At 46.8% G+C, this 13422-nt stretch overlaps 1 protein-coding gene across 2 annotated transcripts in view; it reads right to left on the reverse strand.

Moving 5' to 3' along the window:
- Positions 1 to 567: 567 nt before the first annotated feature.
- Positions 568 to 13422, reverse strand: part of NAA25 (N-alpha-acetyltransferase 25, NatB auxiliary subunit) — an 89115-nt gene continuing 76260 nt past the window's right edge. For both annotated transcript variants that reach the window (XM_060250366.1, XM_060250367.1), the window contains exon 24: positions 568 to 4961. In XM_060250366.1, coding sequence (XP_060106349.1) covers positions 4839 to 4961 — 123 coding nt within the window. In that variant the 3' untranslated portion in view covers positions 568 to 4838. The remainder of the gene's footprint in view (positions 4962 to 13422) is intronic.

The following is a 13422-nucleotide window of genomic DNA, read 5'->3' on the forward strand; positions in this document are numbered from 1 at the left end:
ACCAAACTTAATGAAGAAAAGTGAAGCCAGGTGTTTCCACCATGCCTTGACACACACTTTCCTCTGAGTTCCTTCATTATCAGTATTTTGTGTTCAAATACAACTTGTTTTGCAAATCCTGGGGTGCGTGTATTATAGAGGCCAGAACTCTCCAGCTTCCTGGCTACAACTGGATCACGACAGAGCCCAAGATTTCTCTCAAGTAAAATTCTGCAGCCATGAGGGCTAGGAACACGCCCTTTTTTTGTTTTGTTCAATGAGGGCCAAGATGCTGAATTTTGTGCTTTGTATCATTTTTTTTTCCATGCACGCACACAGGTGAAAGGACACACACAGCTATGGGCTGAGCCTCTTTTCCAAGGCAGAAAGGATTCTTGGCAACTCTAAACTCTGGTGTCCTGCCCTGTTAACAGAGCGGGTGAGCAGCACAAAACATCTGATTTTTTTTTTTTTTGGTACCTACACAAAACTACTTTAGTAACTGACTGAACAAGTCCCAGATTGGGGGGGGGAGGGGAAAAAAAAAACCACGACATGCATTTGTGATCTCAAGCAGCAAAACTGGAATTATAAAGAAACTGACTTTTTAATATAAATTATAAACCCATCCAGTTTAAAGCAGATCGCTAGCAGTTTCGTCACTTAATTATGTCGGAGGCAAAGTGTTAACACAATCGTCCACAGTCATAAATTACAGAGCGCCATCAAGGAAGTGAAAAAGTTCAAAGGTGGTTTCTGCAGAGAACAGAAAAATCCCCTTCTTTATATAGGTTAAAAGAGACCCCCCCCTCCCCCCTCCAAAAATCATGATTAAACATAAAGATTGCAAAATATAAATGCAAAATTTAAAGTTAAAAATTACTAAGGAGATACAAAAGCCCCACCCCTCCATTGGGCAACACAGCTAAGGTGATGGTAAGTTTACTTCACGCAAGGGAAGGCGGTTGGGTTAAAACTCCCCTCACCTTCATCCCCATGAAGAAACACCCAACAAAACAGGCTTAAATCAGAGAATTTGGTTGCAAAAGACAGCTGCAAGGGGATCCTGCCTCACGATCCCAGCACTATATAAAATTAACTTCTCTCAATCTGTAAACAGTAGTTTTGGTAGCTCACTTCTATCGGTTAACTCACAAATAAAAGGGATACAGCAGCACTAAATGAAATCCAGAGGGGGTATGTGTGTTGTCAAAGGAAAGAATCGAACTCCTTTTCACAGGTCACCAAGATCAAAATTCTTTGATTGCAGAAAATCACTCTCTGTAGTGGGCAGCTGGAATCAGATGTTGCCCATCTTACATACTTTGAGACAGAGTGTGTGCATGTACACATACCTAGCCTGTTCAGGAAGACAGCATCCTTTTCTCCTGATTGGGTATTGAAAAGTCTTGCAAAGGCCATTTCAGAATTCAGTTTCAATGCATAAAATTACAGAAGGCAGCTCCAGTGTTTGGCATTCTGAGAGCCCTACATTTCTAAATTAAAAGGAGCAAAAATAAGGTAGGGGGGGTGCTGGATTTCCTCACAAATTGGTCTCAGGCCTGGTTTGGAGGGGAGCCGCTACCTGAAAGACACTTAAGAGCTTATGAGCCACCATGCATACGTCCCACAACATTTCAGTGGGAAAAGACGTTGCCAGCATGAACAGCCGATACTGCCACAACTCCCCACTGACCTCCTAGTGATCTCTGCTGAAGAGTATGAACCAAAGTTTCCTTCCAAGCGGGCACAGACGACATCACACTGCTCCAAGCGGGCTCCATCCCTGAGGAACATCTGGCAATGCCAGCAAAAATAGGCTTTTTTGATCGAGACGTCTGCAGAGGGTGCTTCCGGAAGCGCAGACGCAGCGCTGGAAGCAGAACTACGGCAGTCGGCGAATCTCCACAGTATCAAAGATGTGGGTACAGTGAGGATCGCCAAAAATGAGGATTGTACCGAGAACTCTAAGAGGGGTATCCTTGAGAACACTCCACACCACGACAGTCTTTTCCGCAATCGACAGAATCGGCCAACGAGCTCGGTGATGACTGTTTGGGAGTTTCTTGAAAGGCTGATGGACATCTTCACATTCTAATTTCAATATGTATGTGAGCAAATGAAGGGGGGAAACCAAAGAACAACATCAAAGCAGATCTATGGCAGTCGACGAATCTCCACGGTATCAAAGATGTGGGTACGGCGAGAATCACCAAAACCGAGAACTGTACTAAGAAAGAACTCTAAGGGAGGTATACTTGAGAACAGTCCACACCACAACAGCGGAGGAATATAAAGGAGCCCCGGCTAAAGACGAGCAAGAAGAAGCAGAAGAGCTAATTAATCGCCGAGCTCCAGAGGACAGCTTCTGGAAGCAATTCATGACCATGAAAATACCATTGTGGATGGTTGTGACAACGGGAATTGCTTTAGCTACAGGTTTCTCCCTCAACAGTCTTTTTCGCAGTCGTAAGAATCAGCGAATGAGCTCACTTACGTTCGTTTGGGAGTTTCTCGAAAGGCTGATGGACATCTTCATACCTAATTTATTCAAATTTCAATAGGTACGCAAACAAACGAAGGGGAAAAAAACCAAAGAACCTCCAATTGGCAACATCAAATGACCCCAAAATGAATCAATAAACTGCATATGGTTAATGAAAATAAAATGTCTACAGAGGGCTGCCGTTCAGAGCCACCGCCGTAACAGATCCTACTCTGGGTTAAACATTTTTTATGGGACTTCCCCTGAAGGTACAGCTGTAGGAAGACCAGAAGAACATTCCGTTCCTACAGCTGTTTTGTAGAACATTCCACATTTTGGGATTTCATTGCTCACAGCCAGTGCAAAAGTCTGAAGAGAACACCTTCAGAATGGTGCATTTTAAATCAAAACCGATCTTGAGTGCAGGGTCTTTAAGAGCCACGTTGGTGTTGCTGGATGAACTGACGGGTGTGTCAATTTCAGTTCTGAGGCACATCCATCCAGGGAAGGAATTTTATCAAAACTATTTCGGACGGAGCCACGTGATTTTTTTCCTAGGTTCCTTCTCAGCATCTGAGCATGCAGCCCTGGGAATAGCAGCTGCTTCTCCCCTGGGACAGACAGACAACAGACAGACAAGACACCCACAAAAGAAGGAAGCTACCTGCAAAACATCTATGGGCCCCATCATCTATGGACGCTTTGGAGAAAGAGCAAACCGAAGTAGCACGTCTTAAGTGGCTAAATAAGGGTCATCTCGATATTTCCTGAAAGGGGCATTTGGAAGAATGAAGATTGCAGCCTTAAGACTCCCTGCTGATAAAAAGCAAAAGCATACAGAGCTGTCACGGTTGTACTTCGCAACCGCCTTAATCCCAACGAACAAAGACTCTGGAGTCCTATGCAGGTCAGGTCGAGCGGGTTCAGAAACAAGTGGTTTCTAGCAAGAGTCAAGTGACTTCACCAGCACAGCTAGTACTCTTAAAGCTGCAGGTCACAAGCTTCCCTCCCCCCCAGCAACCAGAAGCCTTCAAAAGCTTGGAAGTTCTTGCCCCCAAATCCTGGTAGCCCAAAAGGAGATTTGGAGGTGGGGAATGGAGTACCTGGTATTATTTCTTAAAAGTTCTACCTGCTGGAAAAGAAGAAAAACCCCATCAAGATTAGCGATACCAGATGCTACAAAACATGCCCCACCCTCACGCCAACACCGGAATAATTAGATTGGCTGCAAAAATAAATGAAGATTAACATCCCGGGCTAGAAGTTGACAGGACAGTTTTCATCGGAAAGTTCTTTAAACCCCCAAATGTGGAGCACCTAAGAAGAGACGCAGCATTGCCCCCCCCTCCGCACCCTTCAGGAGAGGAACGAGTCGTTTACTTGCGTTCCCCACAGTTCTCTGAAGTTTTTATCTTGTGTGCATTTTCCCCCAAAACCGGTCAGGATCTAGTTCAGATTAAAGAATTACAAGGAAGCACTATTCAAGTTTCGCACCCTGTCGTCTTCATCACACTCTTTGAAACCGACCAAGGACAGAGATGGGTCTCAAGACGTGTGACCTGTGACGCTTTGATTTCTGTTCATCCGGAGCTTCGGAAGTGAAGCTTTTATACAGGCTTACAAAATTCCTTTTGCAATTCTCACTTCCTCTTTCGCAGCCTGTATATTCGTAGAGCCTTTTCGAGCGTTGCTCCCATCCACCAACAGGGTGGAAAAGGAGACTCTGTGGTCTTAAACGCTGAAACTAATGTAGGTAGTATTTTCGCCCAACCGTGGTTGTTAAGGGCAGCTGGCCCTATGAGCAGACCGAGAGTCACACAAGACAGCTCCGTAACCAAAGTAGATGTTGCGGTGGAAAGAAGCACCCGAAGAGTCCCGCAGCTAAACACAGGCCCCTAGGGACTTCTGCTTTTTCTAAGGCAAAAAAAAAAAAAACCCACACACAAAACTATAAATACAGCATTATGCAATGGAAAAATACAAACTCCTTTGAAATATGCTTTACACTGGATTTTTCTATTGCTGCTTCTAAAGACTTCAAGCCCCCAAAGAGTTTCTGGAGAAGGCTCCCCCAACACCAAGGAAAATGAAACAGATTGGGGTTTGGTTTTGTTTCTGTTACAACAGCCTTAGGAACATGTATAAAAAGTGGTCTAGCCCTGACGGAGGAGGGTTCCGGCTTCTGGTTTTATGTACAATAATTTAAATCAGCTTGAATATATCTTTTTTTTTTAATACATAAAAAAACCCTATTTTACGATCAAAGTCCTTCATGCATTTATGAGGAAGTTCCAGATTTTAGCGTCAAAGTCTGGCAGCGGGTGTCAATCCTTGCCTGACGGCGACCGACATCTAGTGCCCGAAAGGCGTTTCCTCAAACCTTCAGGTTTTTGATACTATCAAGTCTTTTTCTCAGCAGTTCACCAATTTCTTGAATTGAATGCTGGTAACTGTTCTGGACCTTCACTAGCGCAGTCTTTGTAAACTTCTTTTCTTCCTGGAAAAAAAAGTTATATACAAATCCTGTTAAATCACATGGAAGGCCACTTCTGTTTGGAGAGTCAGTTTGGTGTAGCGGTTAAGTGTGCAGACTCTTATCTGGGAGAACCAGGTTTGATTCCCCACTCCTCCACTTGCACCCGCTGGAATGGCCTTGGGTCAGCCAGAGCGCTCTTATCTGGGAGAACCGGGTTTGATTCCCCACTCCTCCACTTGCACCTGCTGGTATGGCCTTGGGTCAGCCAGAGCTCTGGCAGAGGTTGTTCTGGAAAGGGCAGCTGTTGTGGGTCCTCTCAGCCCCACCCACCTCACAGGGTGTCTGTTGAGGGGGGGAACGTAAAGGAGATTGTGAGCCACACTGAGACTCTTCAGAGTGGAGGGCAGGATATAAATCCAATATCTTCATCTATCTCACAGGGTGTCTGTTGTGGGGGGGGGGGGAAGGTAAAGGAGTTTGTGAGCTGCTCTGAGACTCTTCGGAGTGGAGGGTGGGATATAAATCCAATATCTTCATCTACCTCACAGGGTGTCTGTTGTGGGGGAGGAAGGGAAAGGAGATTGTGAGCCGCTCTGAGACTCTTCGGAGTGGAGGGCGGGATATAAATCCAGTATCTTCATCTACCTCACAGGGTGTCTGTTGTGGGGGAGGAAGGGAAAGGAGATTGTGAACCGCTCTGAGACTCTTCGGAGTGGAGGGTGGGATATAAATCCAATATCTTCATCTACCTCACAGGGTGTCTGTTGTGTGTGGGGGGGGAAGGTAACGGAGTTTGTGAGCCGCTCTGAGACTCTTCGGAGTGGAGGGCGGGATATAAATCCAATATCTTCATCTACCTCACAGGGTGTCTGTTGTGGGGATGGGGGAGGTAAAGGAGATTGTGAGCTGCTCTGAGACTCTTCGGAGTGGAAGGTGGGATATAAATCCAGTAACTTCTTCTTTTTTTATTTAGTGATTCTTGCAAATGCCTCCATGTACAGACAGGCATACGTTGCAGAATTAAACATTCCTGACCTCTGGGCTTCTAAGGAGTAATGTTCGTGTATCATCTGCCTTGTGCCAGCCAATCCTGTCAGGCTGCCTGTGGGTCTAAACCAAAGTCATCAGAGATCTTTATTCATGTCCCGAGTCAGGATGAACTTCAGCCCAATAATCCCGTCTTCACACAAAACTGAGAGGAAATGTAGCACTTGAAGAAAGAGGGGTGTGCAGACGGGAAGGTGCTTTTATCGAACATTTGGCTTTTCTCATGGCACTGACAAGCTGGGTACACTGAACCCGTATCCCTGTCATACCTGCTGGGTGGATTTGCATCATAAAAACTCTGGCCTTGGCTCAGCCTTAAAACAGCTCCAGTACGTGGTGTGTCACCGTTTCCTCAAACTATACTGTTTGGCCTATGGGAGTGGGGAAACCCCTAGGATTCCCAACTCATGCATATGCCCAGGTGGCAGGAAATGAAAGAGTCAGGGAGATTTTGCTCATTTGCTTTCAGTTCTGTCCGCACCAAAAGAAAGCAGAGCTAGAAAGGAAAGAAATGGGGGGGGGGACCCTCCCCACAATCAAGAATAAAATTCTCTGACCCTCCTGAACTGTTCACTGTGGGGATGTGTGACGGAGTAAAGGCTTCTCCGAAGTCCAGAACTTTTAATAGGGACAAAGGGAACTGGTCACCCACTCAGACAGAACAGTTTCTGCTATACCATCTGACTCCTCTCAGAGGCTGGAGTTTCCCAAAGTACAGCTCTGTTGATTCTCCTGGACCTCTCAGTGGCTTTTGAAACCATCAATCATGGTATTCTTGCAGACTGGGAGGCACCGTTTTAATTTTTTAATTTATATCCCGCCCTATCCTGCAAGCGAGCTCAGGGCGGCTTAGAAGATCCAAGATTTTACAACACTCAAAACTTTACATGTTTTTATAGTTTGCAGTTGGCGTTACTAGTGCAACTCCGCCTAGAACAGGGACTTCCAACCTTTTCGGGCCCGAGGGAAGAGAAACGGGCCCAGGCTGGATAGATTTGCAGAAACTGTTTCAACATCTCTCTGGCTTTCTGAGGTCGTCTGCCACAGGTTGGGAACTAGTGCTCTAAAAGTCTGACAGTGCCTTCGAAACCACTGCAGTTTTTCAGGGTTTAAGCCCTCAGGAGCTAAGCTCATTCTGTCAGACAGGAATGAGAAGGATGATCCATCGATCCTTCTTTTTGGCTCAGAAGGCGGGAGTGGGATTACCAAGAAGGGCCACTGGCAGTCGGGCAACAGAGGTGCCACAAAGCCCGATGCATCTTCACGCTCATTCCTAACTGACCGAATGAGCTTTAACCTGTGAATACTTCTGTTTGTGGAAATTCCCTTTGCCTTTTCCCATGGCCTTTCAGGTGTTAGCTTTCCACTTTTCTGTTTACTTTGGGAAGTCCTTTTGCTTGGTTAAGGTGGCAAGAATGGAGTGGGGTCCAATTAGAAACAAACATGGCCTTCTTGTACTCTACTGGGCCCTGGCTCTGAGAACTCAAAAAGTTCCTCCGCTGTGTGGAATTATTTATTGATCTTTTTGATTTATATCCCATCCTCCCCGCCGAGGCAGGCTCAGGGCAGCTCACAAATTTGAGGTCACACATGGTGTGACCAAATAAAACACAACAATAAAAACATAAAACATAACAACAATTTCTAAAAACATCTACTTATACTGGCATCAAGGTTTCAGACAATGATCTGAATGGCGGTTAGCCATTCGAAGAGCTCCTAGGATCGCGATAACATGTTTAGCCTGGAGAGGAGGCGGCTGAGAGGTGATCTGATCACCATCTTCAAGTACTTGAAGGGCTGTCATCTAGAGGATGGGGTGGAATTGTTTTCTGAGGCCCCGGAAGGTAGAACCAGAACCAACGGGTTGAAATTAAATCAAAAGAGTTTCCGGCTCTACATCAGAAAGAACTTCCTGACAGAGTGATTTCTCAGTGGAACAGGCTTCCTCAGGAGGTGGTGAGCTCTCCTTCCTTGGAGGTTTTTAGACAGAGGCTAGGTGGCCATCTGACAGCAATGAAGATCCTGTGAATTTAGGGGGAGGTGTTTGTGAGTTTCCTCCATTGTGCAGGGGGCTGGATTAGATGACCCTAGAGGTCGCTTCCAACTCTATGATTCTAAGAGGTAGACCAGGGGTGGCCAAGGGTAGCTCTCCAGATGGTTTTTTTTGCCTACAACTGCCATCAGCCCCAGCCAGCATGGCCAATGGCTGGGGCTGATGGCAGTTGTAGGCAAAAAAAAAAACCATCTGGAGAGCTACCGTTGGCCACCCCTGAGGTAAACCATCAATGATGTTTCTATGGGCCAATCCCGCTGCTGCAGATGCATGGCAGAAGAGTGCCGTTTTGCAGGCCCTGCGGAAACTGTGAAAGCTCTCGCAGGGCCCTGATCTCTTCTGGCAGCTCATCCCACCAGCTAGAGACAGCAACGGAAAAGGACCTGGATCTTTGAGCCCTGCTTCTTTGATGCTGGGGACTGTCAACAGGTTTTGAGACCCGGACCGAAGTGCTCGCTGAGGCACGTGCAGGGAAAGGCGGTCCCTAAGGTATGCATGACCCCTGGTCTTCTTTGATGCTTTCGAAGACTGCCACTCTGACTGAATCTCTTTCCACACTCTGAGCAGTTTTGGTCCTACCTGGAGGGCAGGTCTCAGAAGGGGGTGCGGGGGGGAGGGGCAGCTGCTCAGCCCCTTGGCCTGTGGGGACGCACAAGGTTCCATTGTGTCCCCTATGCTCCTTAATCTTTATACAAAATCACTGGAGATTTGGGCTGCTGTAGAAGATGAAGATATTGGATTTATATCCCGCCCTCCACTCCAAAGAGTCTCAGAGCGGCTTACAATCTCCTTTACCTTCCTCCCCCACAACAGACACCCTGTGAGGTAGATGAAGATATTGGATTTATATCCCGCCCTCCACTCCGAAGAGTCTCAGAGCGGCTCACAATCTCCTTCACCTTCCTCCCCCCACAACAGTCACCCTGTGAGGTAGATGAAGATATTGGATTTATATCCCGCCCTCCACTCTGAAGAGTCTCAGAGCGGCTCACAGTCTCCTTTCCCTTCCTCCCCCACAACAGACACCCTGTGAGGTGGGTGGGGCTGGAGAGGGCTCTCACAGCAGCTGCCCTTTCAAGGACAACCTCTGCCAGAGCTATGGTTGACCCAAGGCCATTCCAGCAGGTGCAAGTGGAGGAGTGGGGAATCAAACCCGGTTCTCCTAGATAAGAGCCCGCACACTTAACCACTACACCAAACTGGCTCTCCACTGTCTTGTCACTGTCTTGTCACCATTATGCAGATGACAGCCAGCTCTATCCCACACTTCCGGCTGATCCTAAGGGGGCCTGTAGAAACCCCAAACGAGTAACAGAGGCACTTTTGGAGTGGATGCAAGCTCATAAACGGAATCTTCATCCCAACAAGTTAGAACTGTTGGTGAGTGGAAAGCCTGAGCTGGGATTTAAGGGATCACCCGTTCTAGATGTGGTTATACTCCTCATGAAGTTTGGTGTAATGGTGAAGTGAGCGGACTCTTATCCAGGAGAACCAGGTTTCATTCCCCACTCCTCCGCTTGCAGCTGCAGGAATGACCTTGGGTCAGCCATAGCTCTGGCAGAGTTTGTCCTTGAAAGGGCAGCTTCCGTGAGAGCCCTCTCAGCCCCACCCACCTCACAGGGTGTCTGTTGTGGGGGGAAAAGATAGAGGAGATTGTAAGCTGCTCTGAGTCTCTGATTCAGAGAGAAGGGCGGAGTATAAATCTGCACTCTTCTTCTTCTCCACTCCTCCACTTGCAGCTGCAGGAATGGCCTTGGGTCAGGCATAGCTATCGCAAGAGTTGTCCTTGAAAGGGCAGCTTCTGGGAGAGCCCTCTCAGCCCCACCCACCTCACAGGGTGTCTGTTGTGGGGGGAGAAGATAGAGGAGATTGTAAGCTGCTCTGAGTCTCCGATTCAGAGAGAAGGGCGGAGTATAAACCTGCAGTCTTCTTCTTCTCCAATCCTCCACTTGCAGCTGCAGGAATGGCCTTGGGTCAGCCATAGCTCTTGCAGAAGTTGTCTTTGAAAGGGCAGCTTCCGGGAGAGCGCTCTCAGCCCCACCCACCTCACAGGGTGTCTGTTGTGGGGAGAGAAGATAGAGGAGATTGTAAGCTGCTCTGAGTCTCTGAATCAGAGAGAAGGGCAGAGTATAAATCTACAGCGAGTTTGGTGTAGTGGTGAAGTGTGCGGACTCTTATCTGGGAGAACCGGGTTTGATTCCCCACTCCTCCACTTGCACCTGCTGGCATGGTTTTGGGTCAGCCATAGCTCTGGCAGAGGTTGTCCTTGAAAGGGCAGCTGCTTTGAGAGCCATCTCAGTCCCACCCACCTCACAGGGTGTCTGTTGTGGGGGAGGAAGGGAAAGGAGAATGTAGGCCGCTCTGAGACTCTGTCCTTGAAAGGGCAGCTGCTGTGAGAGCCCTCTCCAGCCCCACCCACCTCACAGGGTGTCTATTGTGAGGGAGGAAGGGAAAGGAGATTGTGAGTTGCTCTGAGACTCTTCGGAATGGAGGGTGGGATATAAATCCAATATCTTCTTCTTCTTCTTTTTCTTCTACAGTTCTTCTTGAAGGAGCATGCTGATCGTCTAGGGGTGCTTTTGGACTCAGGCCTGCTGCTAGTTAAGCACGTGGCAGCCGTGGCCAGGAGTGCCTTTTACCAGCTTTGACCGGCTAGTCAGCGGTGACCTTTCCTGGAGAGAAAAGCTGAGGCCGCTGTGGCACCTGCCCTCATTAGATTCCTGTACCACGCTGTCCATGGGGCTGCCCCTGAAAAGTGTTTGGAAACGTCACCTGGTATAGGATGCTGGAGCCAGGATGTGGGTCACGGGGGGTGCATCACCCCACTCTTGGCCCACCCACACTGGCTGGCTCCCAATTTGCCCCTGGGCACAATTCAATGTGTCGGTCTTGACCTTCAAAGCCCTATATGGTTTGGGACCAACATTCTGAAAGGATCACCGAATCCAGGGGTGTCAAACCGTTGGGAAATGTGTTTAAAAGAGCCAGTTTGGTGTAGTGGTTAAGTGTGCGGACTCTTATCTGGGAGAACCAGGTTTGATTCCCCACTCCTCCACTTGCACCTGCTGGAATGGCCTTGGGTCAGCCATAGCTCTGGCAGAGGTTGTCCTTGAAAGGGCAGCTGCTGTGAGAGCCCTCTCTAGCCCCACCCACCTCACAGGGTGTCTGTTGTGAGGGGAGAAGACATAGGAGATTGTAAGCCGCTCTGAGTCTCTGATTCAGGGAGAAGGGCGGGATATAAATCTGCAATTCTTCTTCTTCTTCTAAAATGAGAGGCGTGGAGGTTGCAATAAATGGAGATAAGACTTAAAGCTTATAAAAAAGAAATAAAGTTTCCTTGAAAAACATCAGGAAAAGGTACTTGGGCTACAGAAATAAAATTTAGCTTACTAGCATGGCTAGCGACTTCTTTTGTGTTTTAACAATTTATTAATAACATATGGTTACAATATTTAATTGTCGTTTTCTATACTAACCCATATGATATGGCTAACTACTTCTAATCTGCTACATGGCTGCTTTTATTACCCTTTAGAACAAAGCAGGAGACAAGTGCGCCTTTAAGACCAACTAAGTTTTATTCAGAATGTAAGCTTCCGTGCGCTCTAAGCAGACTTCATCAGAGAGCTGACATTCTGAATAAAACTTAGTTGGTCTTAAAGGTGCTCTTGTCTCCTGCTTTGTTCTATTGCTTCAGACCAACACGGTTGTCTACTGGGATTTATTACCCTTTGTTAGCTGGTTTCTTCTCCCCAGAGAACTTGGAGCCAGGAAAAAGAGCAATTCAGCTTGCATATGAGATCAAAGGAGTTTCACACATAGTGCAAATGCCCAGCTTAGAAGAGCCAGGAACTAATTGGGTTTAGGCTACAATACATCACTTCCTCTTTTAGGTAAACAAAAACAGTTAACTCTATAACGGCTGGAATGTAAATAACTTGTATTCCAACACAAACTCATTTGTTATGAGGGCCGGATCTGATATAAATGAGACCTTGTCAGGCTGGGCCCTGTCCGGTTCCTAATTAAGGATAGGTAGCAGAGATAGAAACTTTATAAAGGACACAGACAAACACACAAGTAAAGATTTTAAAGAACACCCCTTAAAATAAAACACGCTTAAAATGTTAGCACTCGTTGGTCTTAAAGGTGATTTCTTTGTATTTTTCCCATGGGGTCCAGGGAACTGGCAAAGGAAGCTCTGGCTCTTTCCTTCCTTCCCCAGGGGACCAGGAGGGGGAGGAGTCTCAGCCAACAGGAGGAAGAGAGGCTTGGCTCAGGAGCTCTGCTGCGTGATTGAGAGAGCCTGGTAAAGCAAGCTTTGCCTTCCCCCCTTCCTCCCCAAGGGAGGAGTCTCAGCCAATGGAGAAAATAGAGGTTTTGCTCTGTAACTCCTGTGCAACTGAGCAAGTGTGGCAAAGCAGGCCATGATGCAGAAGGAAAAAAAGGGGAGAGAGAAGGAAGCAGATGACAGCCAGTTGCTCGGGGGCCTGATAGGAGCCCTCTGGGGGCCTGATTCGGCCCCTGGGCTGCATGTCTGACACTCCGGATCTAATTCCTTATGATCCTTACGGTCATCTTGGAGGCCCCCCTTCAAGTGCCCCCACCTTCGAAGATAGGGAAGGTGGCTACCTGGGAGAGGGCATTCCCCATCGTGATGACACCAAAACTCTGGAAATCTTTTCCCAAGAAGATTTGTCCGTCTCGTTCTGTTGCCAGATGACTAAAGTTATTTTTTGTTCTGTTTTTGCTCCTACCCAATGTTTTATGTTTTTTATGTATTTTAACTGTTTTATGTGTATGTTAACTATTTTTAATTTTTTTTTAAAAAAAATGTTGTTTTAATGAGGTATGTTTTGGGGTTTATTTTAATGGTTTTTATAATATAATTTCATCATATATGTTTTAAATGGCTGGCCACCTCGGCAGCCCTTGCAAGTGCAGGAAAGCAGGATACAAATTTTGTAAATAAATAAAATAAATCCCCTATCACAGGGGTGGCCAATGGGAGCTCTCCAGATGTTTTTTTGCCTACAACTCCCATCAGCCCCAGCCAGCATGGCCAATGGCTGGGGCTGATGGGAGCTGTAGGCAAAAAAAACACATCTGGAGAGCTACCGTTGGCCACCCCTGCCCTATCAGATATACATTCTTCAGACACTCCTTGCTGTGTGAAAAAAAGAGGTGAAAACATGAAAACTATTAGAAAACCGCAAGAGTAATAAGTCTCTTCTAGGTTTTTGGCTACCTGCAGCCTCCAGCTCCAGCTCTGGGAGAAGAGCCACGTTTTTAATTTTAGAATTTTATTAATTTTAGAATTTCAATTAAATTGTTTAATTAGTTATTGTTTTGAATATTATTGTACTTAATGTATTGATT

The sequence above is a fragment of the Heteronotia binoei genome, chromosome 11, assembly GCF_032191835.1.
Source record: "Heteronotia binoei isolate CCM8104 ecotype False Entrance Well chromosome 11, APGP_CSIRO_Hbin_v1, whole genome shotgun sequence".
Lineage (NCBI taxonomy): Eukaryota > Metazoa > Chordata > Lepidosauria > Squamata > Gekkonidae > Heteronotia > Heteronotia binoei.